The sequence below is a fragment of the Camelus dromedarius genome, chromosome 1 (genome assembly GCF_036321535.1).
Source record: "Camelus dromedarius isolate mCamDro1 chromosome 1, mCamDro1.pat, whole genome shotgun sequence".
Taxonomy (NCBI): Eukaryota; Metazoa; Chordata; class Mammalia; order Artiodactyla; family Camelidae; genus Camelus; species Camelus dromedarius.
In genome coordinates, this window is record NC_087436.1 from 9,827,914 (window position 1) to 9,843,771 (window position 15,858).

General features: G+C 40.2%; 1 protein-coding gene across 1 annotated transcript in view; it reads right to left on the reverse strand.

The window, feature by feature from the left end:
• Positions 1-7,941: 7,941 nt before the first annotated feature.
• The window catches only part of NAF1 (nuclear assembly factor 1 ribonucleoprotein), a 33,885-nt gene continuing 25,968 nt past the window's right edge, over positions 7,942-15,858 (reverse strand). Inside the window, exons 6-8 of the mRNA XM_031464003.2 lie at positions 14,779-14,830; positions 12,389-12,491; positions 7,942-8,780 (exon numbers count right to left, since the gene is read on the reverse strand). Coding sequence (XP_031319863.2) covers positions 8,335-8,780; positions 12,389-12,491; positions 14,779-14,830 — 601 coding nt within the window. The 3' untranslated portion in view covers positions 7,942-8,334. The remainder of the gene's footprint in view (positions 8,781-12,388; positions 12,492-14,778; positions 14,831-15,858) is intronic.

A 15,858-nucleotide genomic window follows, 5' to 3' on the forward strand; every position in this document is an offset into this window, starting at 1 on the left:
ATTATCAGCTGTGAAAAGAAGTGAAGTATGATGAAGGCTGAGACCAGACCAAGCATAGTTCTCATTGTATAAGGCACAGAATACCTTCGACAAGAGCGGTTCTCACCCAGCAGTGGGGGCCAAATTCTGATCAGAATGAACTAAAGAGAAGATGGGGGAGGAGGAATTTAGGGGCTGGGATTATAGATATTTTTAAAGACAGCTTTTTTTTTTTCCACCAAAAAAAAAAAAAAAGAGAGAGAGAGAGAGAGAAAAAGGGTAGTAACTGGAAAAGTGGGTCAAAAGAATGATTTTTTTTTTAATTATGGGATAGGACAAATAATAGCAATTTTTTCAGTAAGGAAAAATTGGTGAGGTAGGAGGGGAGAATTGTGTAAGTGATGTCTCTGAGTCAGCAAAAATGGTACGTCAATGAAGTGACGGCTTTAAATAAAATCACTGCCTCAGGAAGACAGTCATAGGACACTGGAACAGAAGAAGACTCAGAGATGTGTTACCACATCCAGGCTTGTACTGCTCGCCACATAACAGGCCAATAAGTTGAGAGAGAAGTTGTTGAGGCAAGAAATAGCAACTTAATTTAGAAAGCCAGCAGACGGAAAAGATGGGGGACTAGTGTCCCAAAGAACCATCTTGCCTGAGTTAGAATCCATGCTTCTTATACTCAGAGGGAAGGGAGTAAAGTCAAACATTTCTTGGCTCCTATCAGCCTCCAGAGGGGAGGTGTTAATTTCTTCCTTCCTGCAGTTATCCACAGGTGAGCCTGGTCAGGGTGTTTCCTGTGAGCTAAACAAAAGCATTTTAGCTTAATGCTCATTACCTGGGAGGCAGGGTTCCCAGAGATGAGCCATTATTTATAATTTAAGTTTACAGGCAACATCCCTTTAGTGATTAACTTGTAGCAAAAGCAACAGATACAAAGGTCAAAGTAAAAGAAGCAGATCCAATATGGAGTCAGATTCGTCTTCCCTGTTCCAGAAGGACCTGGTGATGGGGGCTGGGTGCTCTGCGAGGTGTCACAGATTGAGTTCTTTGGAGGAAAAGTTAAGCTGGGGTTTGGAATGCTGAATATTTTCTAGGGATCAACACCTATGGAAGGGGGAGGGAGGAAACAGAATTGTTTGGAAGAAAAATTCAAACTACAATGTGTTCCTGGCAGAGCCTTAACCACCTCCAAAGACAGCTTTGAATCTGCTGCTTGGTGTCTTTGTGACGTTGCGACCCACTTGTCCCTAGACAGATCCTGGGTTTGGGATCCTCTGGAAGGGTGTACGCTTGGGCTCTCGCTGGGCGAGGGGTCCCTGAAGGAAGTGACTGGGGAGGACACCCGCGGACGGCTCTCCCAGTGGCTGGGGTAATGGCTTTTTTCTTGAAGGGGGATGTGGGTGATACATCTCTATGTCCACCAAGTAGAATCCTTTCCATTTTCTCAGTACAGAGAGGCAAGCAAATTTATACTCAGAAGTGTGGAAGGACACTGACATCGGGGGTGGGGAAAGTGGAGGGGTGGAGATAGAGGGGAGGCGAGGACTAGTGAATGGACTTGGGAAATGTGCATTTCCACGCAGCTTTAAGGGTGCATTTTAGGGTTATCAGTGAGGAATTTCAAGTGATACCAGACAGCGTGGTGGTTTGATTTTCTCATCATGTGCTGGTGTATACGTGCAGCTGCAGGAACAGAATGAGAAGGGGAAGAAGAATAAAGAAATCAGTGAATCCGGGGCCAGATCACTGGGGGACTTGTGGGCCACTTAAGGACCTTGTCTGTTTCCTCTGGATGGGATAGGAAGCCATGCCAGGGTCGTTGATTTTAATCCTTTTGACTTTGAAAATAATACATATACATGGAATTGCATAGAACATAATTGTACAGCCTAATAAATTATCACAAAGCGACTGATCCAGGTTAAGAAACAGGGCACGGCCAGCAGCATAGAAGGCCCCCCTCCTGTCTTTCCCAATTATTATTCCCTTCCTCACCCCTTCCTCACTGTTTATGGCATTTACTCTGTTGACATTTACAGTAATTCCCTTCTTGCTATTTTTTGATTTGTATTAGTGGTGCCATCCAAGCTTGTATCCCTGAAAACGAAAGATTACTTTAGCTGGTTTTGACTTTTCTTTTTTCATAAATGGAATCAAACAATACATCCTTTCTGTGTCTGGCATTTCTGCTCTAGATTATGTTTTTGAGGTTCATCCACGGCGTTGCCTTTTCAAGTTCAGGCAACTGCACAATCAGACCTACGCCTGGTTTCTGGAAAGCCTAACCCTGCAGCTGACCGGAGATTGCTTTGTGAAGGGAGTTGGCTTTGTTTTTGTTTCTTTCAAGACAATACAGTTTTCTGGGTCCCCACCCAGGTTGTAGGATTAGAATTTCACCTGTAAGAAATCTGAAAAAAGCTCACCCCTTTTTTGTCCACTCCCCAGTCAACTCGGTAGAACAACTTATTGCAAAGTCCATATTCTTTATTTCCAAGGTAATGATTTCTGTTAGCATCTAGCTGATCAATTAAAACTCTGTCTTCTCTAGTCGTTTAGTCACAACATGCTATGGTTTACTGTTCTTTCGTTCTTCTGTACATTTTCAGTATTTGTCGAATGTCCTTAGACTTTGCGAACTTACTCAGATTTCACTGTCACCGTATGCCTGGGAAGAGCTTTGTAAAACAGAGACCGACAACTCAATTTGTTAAGCTAAAGACAGTGTCCCTTTCAATTACTGTAAGAGTGACTTCCTGTTCATAGTCTAAAGTACAAATAAATTCCCTACTGGGCAGAAACACTGGGAAGACATTTTCTAGATGCCTAAGACCATTCAGTATTTCCTCTCCTCCTGGCTACAATTATTTGGAAGTTTTGCCTATAAAAATATTTGAAATCCAACATTTAGGCCGAAGTTTCCTTAAATTGAATGTATCCACAGCTAGATTCTTGCAGGTATAAAATTTCTGTAAGAAATCAAAAGGGCATTTCTATAGAATGAAATTTTAGTTTCCTGATTCTGTCTCCCAGTGTGGTCTGTGAGTATGTTCTTAGGGGGTCCAGAACAATTTTTTTAAAGGATTTGTGCATTATCAAATCCAAAAAACATTTGTGTTATACTTGTTCCAAAAGGGGAAAACCTTGAGAGACACTCTCTCCAACCCCCTCTTTCTCTCTCCTCAGATATTACTTTAAAAACAAGAGGAAACCCAGAGACCCTCTCTTTTTGAAAACTGTACATCTCACAAGTTTTTAGTGGGTTCTAGAATACCGGGGAACAAAAAAAGCCCAGGTTAAGAATGATAGTCTACAGTAAAGAACAGTGGTTTCTTTACCTAATGCAAAATATTTAATTACTTCCAGGCACCACGAAGTTCTAATAAATTGTCTTCTTAGCAAGACCAGGTATCTCAGAAATGTGTCCCACCGAGAATTTCTTACAGCTGTCACCTATGACAGTATTTCCTAAAGGGGCCTGGAGGGTAATGGGACAGGGAGATGGTCACCGAAGAAAAATATGTTAAGTAAGTATTCTAAAGTCCAGATATTATATTGAACCATATGAAATTGACATGGTTCAATCTAATACATTTTGTATGCAACTTCATATGGTCCAAACTAACAGTATTTGAATGTATTAATCAAGGTAATGCCTACAGTCATTTTCTTCTTCTGCCCTTAAATATTTTTCCACCCATACTTATGCTAAACAAAATTCATTTGAATTTACATGGTGGCCAATAAATATAACCAGAATTGTAGTTGGTCAAAAACCAGGCTGATGTTAAAGAAAACTAATTATTTGTTTTGAATGAATCAGCCACTAAGACATCTTGTCTACCTGAGGCTGACAGTGCTCCCAAGTCCTGTGATCTGTACTTGGGCAGACATTCGAGACAGCAGTGGGCTGGGGGGAGAGCAAATGTTTTCCCGGCAACCCTCCCGTGTGTCATGGGAGCCCATGTGAAAGGTCAGAAGAGCTGCGGTCATGGTCGTGCACCTTGCACTGGATACTGAGAACACATCAGAAGCTCGTCTCTACCATCCAAACGCTACAGACCACCACCATCTAGGCATCACATTTTAATAGGGGTTCTATGCTGATAGATTTTATTCCTTTGCATTTTTTATTTTACTACTATTCAGGTCATATCTCTTGTTAGAAATAATAATTAGCCCCTCTGTCCTCAACATAAATAAAAAGCTTTTTACCACATTCGGTCAATCTTTTCTCTCTCGGGGCAGGTGTCATGCAATGAGCTACGAAATAAGCCAAGGTAATGTTTATTCCCATCTCATCAACTTTACGAGTAGAAATAAAAGGTACTAAACTAAAATATGAATAACAATCAGGCTTTTGTACTAGCCTTCAAGTATATGTATACATACGTATACACATAAGTACACATGTGTAACATGTACATATAAAACTATACAATTTGTATTGACTGTGCAGAAGGAAACTTTTACATTTTTCTTCATTGGCTAGTTTCATTATTTAATGATTAGACACACAAATGTGTACCTCATTTCCAGGACACAAAGTAACCGTACGTGTCTCACGCACCCGTGATGACAGTTTCAGCACGGAGCGCGCAGAGCCACAGATGAGATGTAATTTCAGTGCTGCGAGTAGCTCAGAACAAGTGCCCTGGTCTGAGAGATGGTATTAAGAAGATATTTCTCGGTTTTAATTTCAGGCACAGGATAGTAATTGCTTCCTTGGCTTTCGGGAACATAATTGCTACATAAATTTAGGATCTGACTAGGTCAGAATGACAAGTAGAGAAAGGTTTTTGGAATATCGGCAATTTATCTGCAGAAAAGGACACAAATGCATATGGCTATTGTTTTTACCCCCAAATGTATTAAATCATAAATATAGTGTAGAATGTATTAAATCATAAATAACGTAGACTGTATTAAATCATAGTGTAACTCCAACATTACCTGACACTGACTTCCCATAATCATTTTATTTTCCAGCTTGCATTTATTAAAAACATCGTTTTTCAGTTAGACCTGAAAGCTTATTATTGTTGAAATCAAACGTGCAATGTCAGAATGAAGGCTTGTTTGAACACATATTGTATGTGAACATACGAATTACTTCACTCTACCTTAATCCAGTTTTTAATTCTTTTCTTAAAAAGATCTAGCATTTAAAAACATACTTGTTCTCCCTGGGACATAATTACAGACGTGCACGACTATTTCGATGAACGTGTGAAGACAGCATCCTAAGTATTTTCTCAAGCCTACCTCGGGTACCTCAGTCAAAGACTGGGAAAGGGGGAGAGGTAAATACACCAGTAATTACTTCTCTTCCTCTGCTATGTTTCCTGACTGGTGTCGTCGTCTGGAGGGGAGGAGAACTGCCTTCTTATGCAACCAAAAAGAACTCAAGGATGGGATGTTGTGTGAAAGAACTAGCAGAAAGCATTAAGCCAGTTAATCATATTGTCTTAAAATGTTTAGATTCACAAAATTGAAAGTGAGTGCCAATTATTGTTGAAATAGAATATATATAAATGACACACTGTGTCTGAGATTGCCTCTCTGCCCAAATCATTATCTCAAGAAACCCTGTCCTTAAAAAAATAACACTAAGATTTTTGGTACCTGGGGATTTTAAATACCACTTCTTTTTTATTAAATAGTTTAAAATTATAGTAGATTGGAACTCAGAGTCTACTCATTTCTTATTCATCAAATGTTCTGAAGTTTTTTAATATAGTTTCACCAACTCTAAGCAAACAACATAAAGTAACACAAGAGGAGTAGGGGAGGGAGGAACACGTCAGAATGGAGCGGGGAGAGAGGATGAGAAAGGAAGCATTCCACAGTCCTCAGGCCTGAAGCAGCGGGGACCCCTGCACACGTAACTTCCCTACACGGCTTTGGAGAAACGTGTCTTGCTGAGTTCTGACACAGCAAATTCTTTTCCAGGTCTGCACCAGAGTCTCAACCCAGTTCCTTCCATACATATTTCTACATGACACGGACAAGTCGTCCAATTCTCGGGGGCCTGACTATCTTGTCTGTTAAAGAAGGAAGAGGAGAAAGACAGTTACTCTTCTTAATAACAGAAATTTATTAGCTGAGGCTGCCATTTGAATTTCATTTTACCATATTTACAACTGTAAACAGACAAAAGCACCATCTACGCTCAATCGTGTGAAATGCCAGTCTATGTTATTACAGGAAAAGACTTAGAAAGAATTCTCTGTTTGGGGTGAGAAGTCGCGTGGGCAGAACACGTTAAGTACTTACTTTATACCAGCTAATAGTTTCAAGACCTAGGGCCGCACGATTTGAAAAGCAGCACTGGAGGTTAAGGTGAGGATGATGAGAATGTTAGTATTTCTCTCTTCCAAATAAAAGAGACAACTTGGTTCCTCCTCTTCAGCTCCAAAGATGCACACAGCTGAAAAACAGCTCTGAGATGCCCCCGGTACAACTAAAGCAGCTATTTTGTTTTCTCTCTTCTTCCCTAACAACCCCCACGGCCCCTGCCTCCGATCCTCACCACTGCCCCACACAGAACCCCCTCCAGTCCCAGAGTGAAGGGCCAAGAAGCTGGAGCAGTATGTTTACCCTGAAATCTACACATACTAGACAGAATAAATCCTGAAATTCATCACCTGGGGGCACTTGTTAGCAGTGGTTTTGTAGGTCTCCTCTCAGATCTACTGAATTTGAATCTGGGGATGAAATCCAAGAATGTGCATGTTTAACAGACTATCCAAAGCTTAAGTGATGTTTGAGGTTTCAAAAGCCCTGAATGAAGTCTAGAGAGGAAGCCAATTGGACCTAAGTGTTGAAGGTAGCTGCTTAACTGAAAGCAGAAACTAAACAGTATCATTCAGCTCGAGGCTGCTTCAGATATTAAATAGCTCCTGTCAAGTGTCTACTGTCTCCTTTTGCACAGAGGCCCAAACATTTTCTAAATGCCGTGGCGATTACAACAGCTTAATGATTTACCATCACTGGATGCCAACACCTCACTCTGCCCATTCCACAGAGGAGTTTTGGGGTTTTCTTAGTGCTTTTTGCTACAATCTCGTTAACTCTTAAAGTATTCCATCAACCAGAAGAAGACTGTGCCGTAATTTATGAAAGTAACTCCTAAAGAGAAGCTGCAATACCATTTCAAGAACCGTAAGTACAACATGTGGTAAAGTCATGGCATAGCAAAGCAAGACCCTCAAAACTTGTGCCCCAGGAGCCCTGCGGTCTCCCAGCCCGTGGGAAGGAAGTGAGGCCTGGGTGCAACCAGAGTTCACCGGCTTCTGCTCCATTACCAGACACCCCAACGCGCACACAGGTATCATCTTCTAAGAGCGTCAAGGAACAAAAGATTGGAAAACACCAATTCAGCAGAGCGTGCTGGGCTGAGGATCAGAACCAGGTTTAACTCCTTGTCACCTCGCTGAGCGACCTTACTGACTTAACCTCTCTGGACCCCTGGGGCTGCTCCGTAGTTATTAAATGAGGACTAGTCTAGGCTACTTCCAAGGCCTCTTCTATTTCTAAAATTCTGTAATAACAGTCACTAGTCATTTAATTAAAAAGTCTAAATTCAGTGAGTTCAATAAATATTTATTATGCACTTAAACTGGGCATCCAAGAATCTGGGAAACATATGGAGGACACAGTCTCCTGGTATGGGGTTAAAAACATGTCACTGCAAACAAGTAAGTATTTCACTGTGAATCATCCTGTCTCTTTAAATGGTTGCACAGTAAGCCTACTGGGTAGTGCCCAAACAATGGAACTCTGCATAGATAATGGAGAGCCTGCCTATGCACAATTAATAAGTACCAACTTAAATAACAGACACAGCTTCTGCCAATATGTAAAAGTTTTTCTTCTCTGGACCCTTCACTTCACAAAAATTCGGACATTTAAATGTAGTGGTAAACTGCATTTACAATCAAAATCAATTTTCAAGCATAAGTTTATAAAAATAGTTTATTTTAAAGACTCTCAATAGCATTTCAACATCTTACTGTCAGATTTACCAAGAAGACAACCTGTACGTTCAGCATATTTTAATACATGATGAAAGCTGCCCCAGATCTACTATTAAGTCTACAGTATATACTGTGGGCAAGGTTCAAAGTTTTAATTAAGTATCACATAATTGGATTCCCCCCCTCTGCAAGTCTAAAGTTAATCTTTCATAAATTTCACAAAGGTTACAATATGCATCAACTTACAGCTGAAGGAATCATTCAGTAATTTACAACATTTTAAAAATCTAGCTCCATAATCTTTCTTTAAAAAAAAAAATCCTTCCCGTATAATAGAGAAAGTCCACATTTCTCAGGAAGTGCACACACCCGCCTAATAGTAAGGCCCGAAAGGCGGAGAGCTGCCGTCTCCGGAGGAGGGGGGCGGCGGCGGCGGGGGCGGGGGCAGGGCGTAGGGCAAGGGCAGTAAGGGGTGAGGGGCCAGGGGGGGCGCAGCCCAAGCCACGTGCGCGGATGCGGGCGGCGGGGGCGGAGGGGGAGGCGGGAGTGAGAAGGGACGCATGTCAAAGACTGGAGGCGGGAAGGGGTACTGCGGCATCACGGGGCCGTCCTGCCTGGGAGGCGGAAATCCTGAAGTCTCTTGAGGTACCGCCGGCTCTGCGCTGTAGAACTGCGGGGGCGTGGGCCCGCCAGGGCAGGGCCTCGGGTACCGCCCCCGGGAAAATCCTCCTGGGAACTCTCTGTTGCGATAGCCTTTTGAATGCTCTGAAGCAGAGCTGTGAACATTCCAGTTTTGATGTACTTCTGCCAGATCCTCACCTTTAGGGGAAAAAAGCAGGAAAGCAAAGTTAAAATTAATTTTAATCAAAAAATACTGTTTAAAATTTGAATCGTGGCTTTTCTCTAACTTCTAGTATATCTAATGGTAATTACAAATTCGTAAGACTTAAAATGATCAATTTTAAATGAATCCAAAAGGCCAGGGGATCAGGAAAGGGAGAATCTAGTAAGACAAAACTCTGAGTCAACAACCACTTGACTCCAGCCAAACAAACACCACAGACAAAGCTGAACACCACCCCTACTCTGCCTCTCCAAGGCTGAGTGGGGAGCCTGGCTTTCACGCTGGACAGGCTGTCAGGAGACGCTCCAGCCCTCCCTCCAGGGTGGTGTCAGAACAGGCTGAGCAGGGAGCCAGGGACTGGCCTTCCTCAGGGACAATGGCGATCAAACGGGGACCTGGACTCGCCTCCAGCAGCAGTAGCACAGCCTCAGTCCGCCTCCTGCATGTGGGTGGGACCAGAGAAGACCTGGGAGAAGGGACATTGATCACTGCCCAGCATCACTGACCCTACTGCGGCCAGGAGCCGTAAGGAGGCACTCTTACCCCCGCCAGACCCAAGGGGAGGGTGCCCTGCCCAGCAGTAACAAGACATCATTACTGACACCTGGCCTCAGGTGTCAACAGAAGCTGAGAAGAAAAGCTGAACTCCTATCCCCACCTGGCAGTAATAGTAATAATGCAGTACCTTCCTCCTTCCTGTCCCTGCTAGGACAGTTTTAAAAACAAATAAAAACAAAACTGCTAAAACAGAAGACTGAAACAAGGTCTAGAGTCTCATAACATAATAACTAATATGCTCAGGTTTCAATTAAAAACCAGTCATCCCACCAAGAATCAAGAAGATTTCAAACTCAATGAATAAGGAAAACTGAGACCAACGCCAATAAGACAAAGATGTTAGGATTATCAGAGAAATATTTTTAAATAATCATCATAAAAATTAGAAACACACAAACAAATTTTAAAAAGTCTCATCAAAAAAAGAAACAAAAAGAAATTGCAGAACTAAAACTTCAGTAATCTAAAAACTGAGTGGAGGGCTCAACGGCAGAACGAAGGGGCAGAGGAAAGACTCAGGGAACTTAAGATGGAACAAGAGGAAGGATCCGGTCTGAACAGCAGAAAGGAAATAAACTAGGGAAACAACGCACAGAGCCTCAGGGGCCTGCGGGACTGGAACAAAATATCCAACTTTACATCTTCAGAATCCTAGAAGGAACAGAGAAAAAGAGTGAGGCCAAAGATGTACTTGAAGAAATAATGACTGAACACTTCTCAAATCTGGCATAAGATTCAAATGCCCAAAACTATACACCAAGATAGACCCTATCTTGGTTAAAAAGTTTAAAAAAATGTAGAACTGAAATCGTACAGATTGTGTTCTCAACCCACAACAAAATCAAAACAGCAATAAGAGACAGAGAACAGAAAAATCTCCGAACACTTGGAAATTAAGTAATACTCTTTTAAATAACCCATTGGTCAAAGAGGAAATCCCAAGGGAAATAAAAACGAAGAAACATTAAGCTGAATCACAATATATAAAATATACCGGATTGGAGAAAACATTAATAATACTACTGCTCCTATTTGCTACTGACTATCCTGAAAATAACTGTCCGTACTGAAAATCTCAAGGAAAAAACTCCCAGAACTAGTGCGTCAAGCAAGGTCACAACATCCAAGCTAAATATGACCACTCCAAGACAATGTATTTCTGTATTCTAGAAATGAACACATGGACACTGGAATAAAAAACACCATTTACAGTGATTGCAAAAAAATGAAATACTCAGGTGTATATCTAACAAAAAAATGTATAGGAGGACCTGATTCTGAGAACTACATAATGCTGCTGAAGAAATTAAAGAAGATCTAAATTAGCTGAGATGTATACTATGTTTGTGGAATGGGAGACAATACAGTTAAAATGTTAGCTCTCTCCAAACCAATATATAGGTTCATCCTAATTCCTATCAAAATTCCGGCAAGACTTAGTCAATATAGAGAAGATTATTCTGAAACTCATATGGTAAGGCAAAGGAACTAAAATGGCTAAAATATTTTGCAAACTTTCAGATAAAAAGTAATAAAGAGAAAATCTTTGGGATGTAGGTGTCTAGGAAAGAAATTCCCAGACTCCATAAAAGAAAAATTGATAAAAACTTAATCAAGATAAAAAATTCTGTTCTGCAAAAGGCCCTTTTAGAGGATGAAAACACAAGCTACAGACTGGAAGAAAGTTCATACAAACTCTCAAACTCAAGAGTAAAACAGAAACACCATTAGACTATGGGCAAAAGACATGAACAAATACATCACCGAAGAGACAGTCAGCAAATGAACACGTGGAAAGATGTTCAGTATCATTAACCGTTAGGAAAATGCAAGTTAAAATCACAGTTACATGGCATTGCACGCCTATCAGAATGGCTGAAATAAAAAATAATGACAATACCAAGTGCTAGTGCGAATGCAGAGAAACTGGGTCACTCGTACGCTGGTGACAAGAGTGCAAAGAGGTACAGCCACGTGAAAAATACTGTGGCAGTTTCTCAATAAACTAAACGTAACGCTACAGCAGACCCTTTAACAACACGGGTCTAAACGACACAGGTCCACTTATACGCAGATTTCTTTTCAATAAATACTACTACAGTGCTATGTGATCCAAGCCCAAGGTTGGCTGAATTCACGGAGGCATGACCACAGATACGGAGGGCCAACTCTAAGCTATACACGGATTTTTCAACTGCATGGGGGTGTCCAGTGCCCCTAACCCCCATGTTGGTCAACTGACAACTGTATTATATAACCCAGCTGCACTCTTGGACATTTATCTCAAAGAAATGTGAAAATCTGTGTTCACACAGAAACCTATGCACAAATGTATAAAGCAGCTTTAGTCATGTAACCGGAAACAGTTAACAACCCTAATGTCCTTCGATGGAAGGATTAAACATTAAACCTGCTGTGGTACATCCACACCACAGAACCCCACCCTGGGATGAAAACAAACTTGACATGTACGGCAATCTGGATGACTAGAAAATTACACCCAGCGACAAAGCCCAGCGGCTAATTTACACAACCACTGCTGACATGACCAAATGTATTATAGAAATGGAGAGCAGATCGGTGGTTGTCAGGCGCTGAGGGAGAGGCAGGAGGGAAGTGGATGTGACTATAAACAGGCAACACGCGGACTGCCTCTCCTGTGACTGCGTTGGTGTCAATATAAAATAACACCTTGATTCTGCTTTAAGCACCGTATCATTTAACTCTAAAAACAGAAGCAAATAGGTTTCTTAAGGAAAAAGTGCTGACGAGCACAAATGATTCTACCAAGGCTGAGTTAACCCTTTTACCCCTTAGGAGCCATTTTTACATCATTAAGCTTGAAAAACCACTGAACACTCCTAGTGAGTCTCCCACCACATCCCACACTGTGTGACGCCTCCAACGCTAGCCAGATGCCAGAATGTAAAGAGAAAACCCAGATGTTTCCCTCAGTTTTATGACTTAGGAACTTATATATATGTAAATAAAGATTTAAAAATTACTATCTACTGCATTTACTTACCTGGCTCATTAAATTCAGATTTGAATTTTTTCCGGCCCTGAATCTGAGATTTTTTCCTCTGTTTGGCTTCTTTTTCCTTTTCGTCATCACTGAAATCTAAGGCCTTGCAGAAAAAAACAGATTTATGTCACATGCATCCATAAATTTAATGGCACATACGTGGAGGTGAGGAGAAGGCTATTATTCAATGGTGACCTTGGAAAAAAGTTACCCTTTTCAGTAATTAATATTTTCCAGTAATATTCTACTTAATTAGATATGATAGAAAAATAAGGTATTTTTTGATACATGTCTAATTATTGGACTCTAACACAAGCCAGTAATCAAGATGAGTACTGAAGACATTTTTGTTTTATTTTGTTTTGAATCCCTAGAAAGTTTCAGATTTTAAAATGCCGATCTTTCAACCTTCAAATATGGGTAATTCCCTAGCTAGAAATCTGACTTCTAGCTTAGAGTCAAGAGTCATCATAGTTCCAGGGGCCAAACATTGCTAAATGAAGGAGTTGCTAGGAATAAACAAACACACTAATATAAAAATGGAAGAGAATGTTATACCTTTCCTTCATTCAAAATTTACACATACCCCATTATATGCCAGGCACTGTTCTAAACACTTTATAAGTGTTATAATGTTAGGTATAGTAAAGGCCATAAATAAATAATAAGGCAAAGTAAAGGTGGAGAGAATCACCAGGATGCTATTCGGACAGGACTGTAGGAAGACTGATAAGTGGATACACGCATGACCCAGCTTCCAAGAGGAAGTCATTTTAAATTACGAGAGGGAAAATTCAGACCTTACTAAGAACTGAGACCCACTGTTGTAGCATACCACAAGACAAGACCTATGGGCTATATATGACTTCTATGATTTACTGGAATTCAGGTGTTCTATTATCCCATTAACATCAGAAAACAAATACTATGTTTCATTAAAAGCATGAAAAAACACATTTATTCAACTCAAATTATGTATTCCTGTTAGAAACACAGGTGGAGATGAATAAGATATAGTCCCTATTAAGTAATTTTTTGCCCCTTTATGCAGGTTCAATATTTCCTATTTTTACGGCATGATTTTAAGTTTAAACCCCACAGATCTGAAATTCTAATCTACGGTTAAGACCAGGTAGTAATTCCGTAGTACAAAATCTGATCATAATAAAATAAACTTTAGAATCTCAGAGCTTTTCATATTATGGAAATAGAGACACCCAGTCAACTACCTGGAAAAAAACCACCCCATGAAGTACCCTGGGATTTAACTGGATAACTCACCTAAGCAAACTAATTTTACAAACAATTAACATTACCATAGTTAGCAGTTTCAATGCTTAGGTCTGAAACAACAGGGATATATTATATTAAAGTATTTGTGTTTCACAAGAAATATGTTTCAAGACCTTTGTGAAACGCCAATACATTAAAACCATATGCTTTTAGTTATAAGATGCCCTGAACACAACTGAGAATAATTAGTGACTCTTCGGGGTCTTAGTGGAAACCACACGTACACATGACACAAACCAGAAAACACCACCCAGGGCAATGTGGATACTAAACTGGGACCGCTCACAGGTTAAGTGAGCCTCTAAGTGGGCATCTCCTGACTCACGCCTCAGCAAAACTGGAAATTAACACAGACCATCAACTCTCAGCACTTCGTGAGAACATCTCAAATGATCAGTGACATCTACAAATACCAAGAATTTACAACATTGAGAAATTTCATCACAACTACTGAGCACATTTAAAAAGTCTCAATTATAATAATTATGTTTTTTCTTTTATATTATATAAATTCATACTGTTTTTAAGAATGTATGCACTTACGCTATAATTTTCATATTTTAACAATCATATATATCAAGCTAATTTGAGGCATAAAAATAATGTTGCTGACATGGATTTAAGAACGAAAAACAAGAGAATTCTTTCTAGGAAGGTAACTATATTGCAAAAAATGGCGAGGAAGGGAGACTGCGATGATTTTGTACCTCCAAAAGAAAGACAACTTATTAAAGGCACCATCAATAAATGTCTTCACTTCCCACATGGTGAATTTACTAAGGAAAAAATTTCTTTAAATAATGACAGTTCTGCTTTTACTAGGTATCAACAAAACTGATAAAAATAGGACATTTTAAGGAAAATGATAAAAGCTGGTAACTATTGTGACTGAAAATATTTTTTTTTTCCTAAAATGATCAAAAATGCTTACTGAGAGGTACAGAAGTCACATGGGAGAGGGGAGAGGACACGGGCTCACAGAGGCAGTGAGACTGGTGAGCTGCACTGAGGACCTCCTTGCGGTCAGGAACGGTGAATCTGTGAGATCAAGTCCTGCCTTATCTTCTCAAATACTGTGTAAAAAGATTTCTACTTACATCTGGTGGTGGTTCTTGATCATTCTTCCATGACGCATCCGATCCCCTATCCCTAGGGGAGAAAAAAAAAGGTCAAAAGGGCAAAGCACTTCTAAGTTTCCATTAATGCTTGTAACTTAATAGTATGGAAAATGATAAAGTAGAGGACCTAAGCTCAAATCTTAACCGGATATATATATATATACATGAAAATAAGAGCAAAGAATAAAGAATCATTTATGTGTACTTTGCCTTGTCTGAGAAGATGTGGGAAGAGCACACATACACATTAGGATTCTGCAGCAAGCCAAGGCGATGGGAAAGTGGAAAGGCAGGGGAAGGCGGTTCTGCAGCTTCCAAGAAGCTCCAGACGCTCTGATTTAACACTTTCATGATACCCAAGCTCAGCTCACAGAGTTCCGTCAATAAATGCTCACCCATACCTACACCTACTTTAGGTCAGATGATGTTCCAGGTGTCAAGTATACAAAAACAAATACAAGGCTTTCCCTTCTCTAAGATGTACAGGTTTCATGACAGAGATCACAGCATGAAACTCTTCTTTCTCAGTTCACATGAGGAGTATCAGCAATCCTCCGGCAGTAACCAAGGCTTACTCCAAGAGTGACTAAAAGCAGGAAGGGTGAGATAAAGGCTATCTAGTGTGGGGAGGAAGAGGAGCTCGGAAGATTCCAAAGGACAGTATCGTCACACTCTGTGACCAACAGAAGCACATACATCTATTACAAGTATGATTATAACTTCTGGAAGCTCATTTTTAATCTTATCTTTTTAACCTTTTTGAATTCAGTTTGACAGTATCTTGTTATTCAATTACATTAAAATATTACAAAGAATTAGGAATAGATGCTGTCCTCACTGCTTGAAATCAGACATCAAAAATAAATGAGATTCTTAGGGGGGTTCATTTAATCATTAATCCATTCATCTATAATCCATTAAAACGGATTTACAGATGTCAGAAAGCTGGCAAAACATGAAAATCATTAAGTTTGCTCTAAAATTTTAATTCGGAACTTGGACACTCTACAAGAGGTTATTATCAGTGACTTTTCTGCCACTTAATAAAAAGCGTTTAAT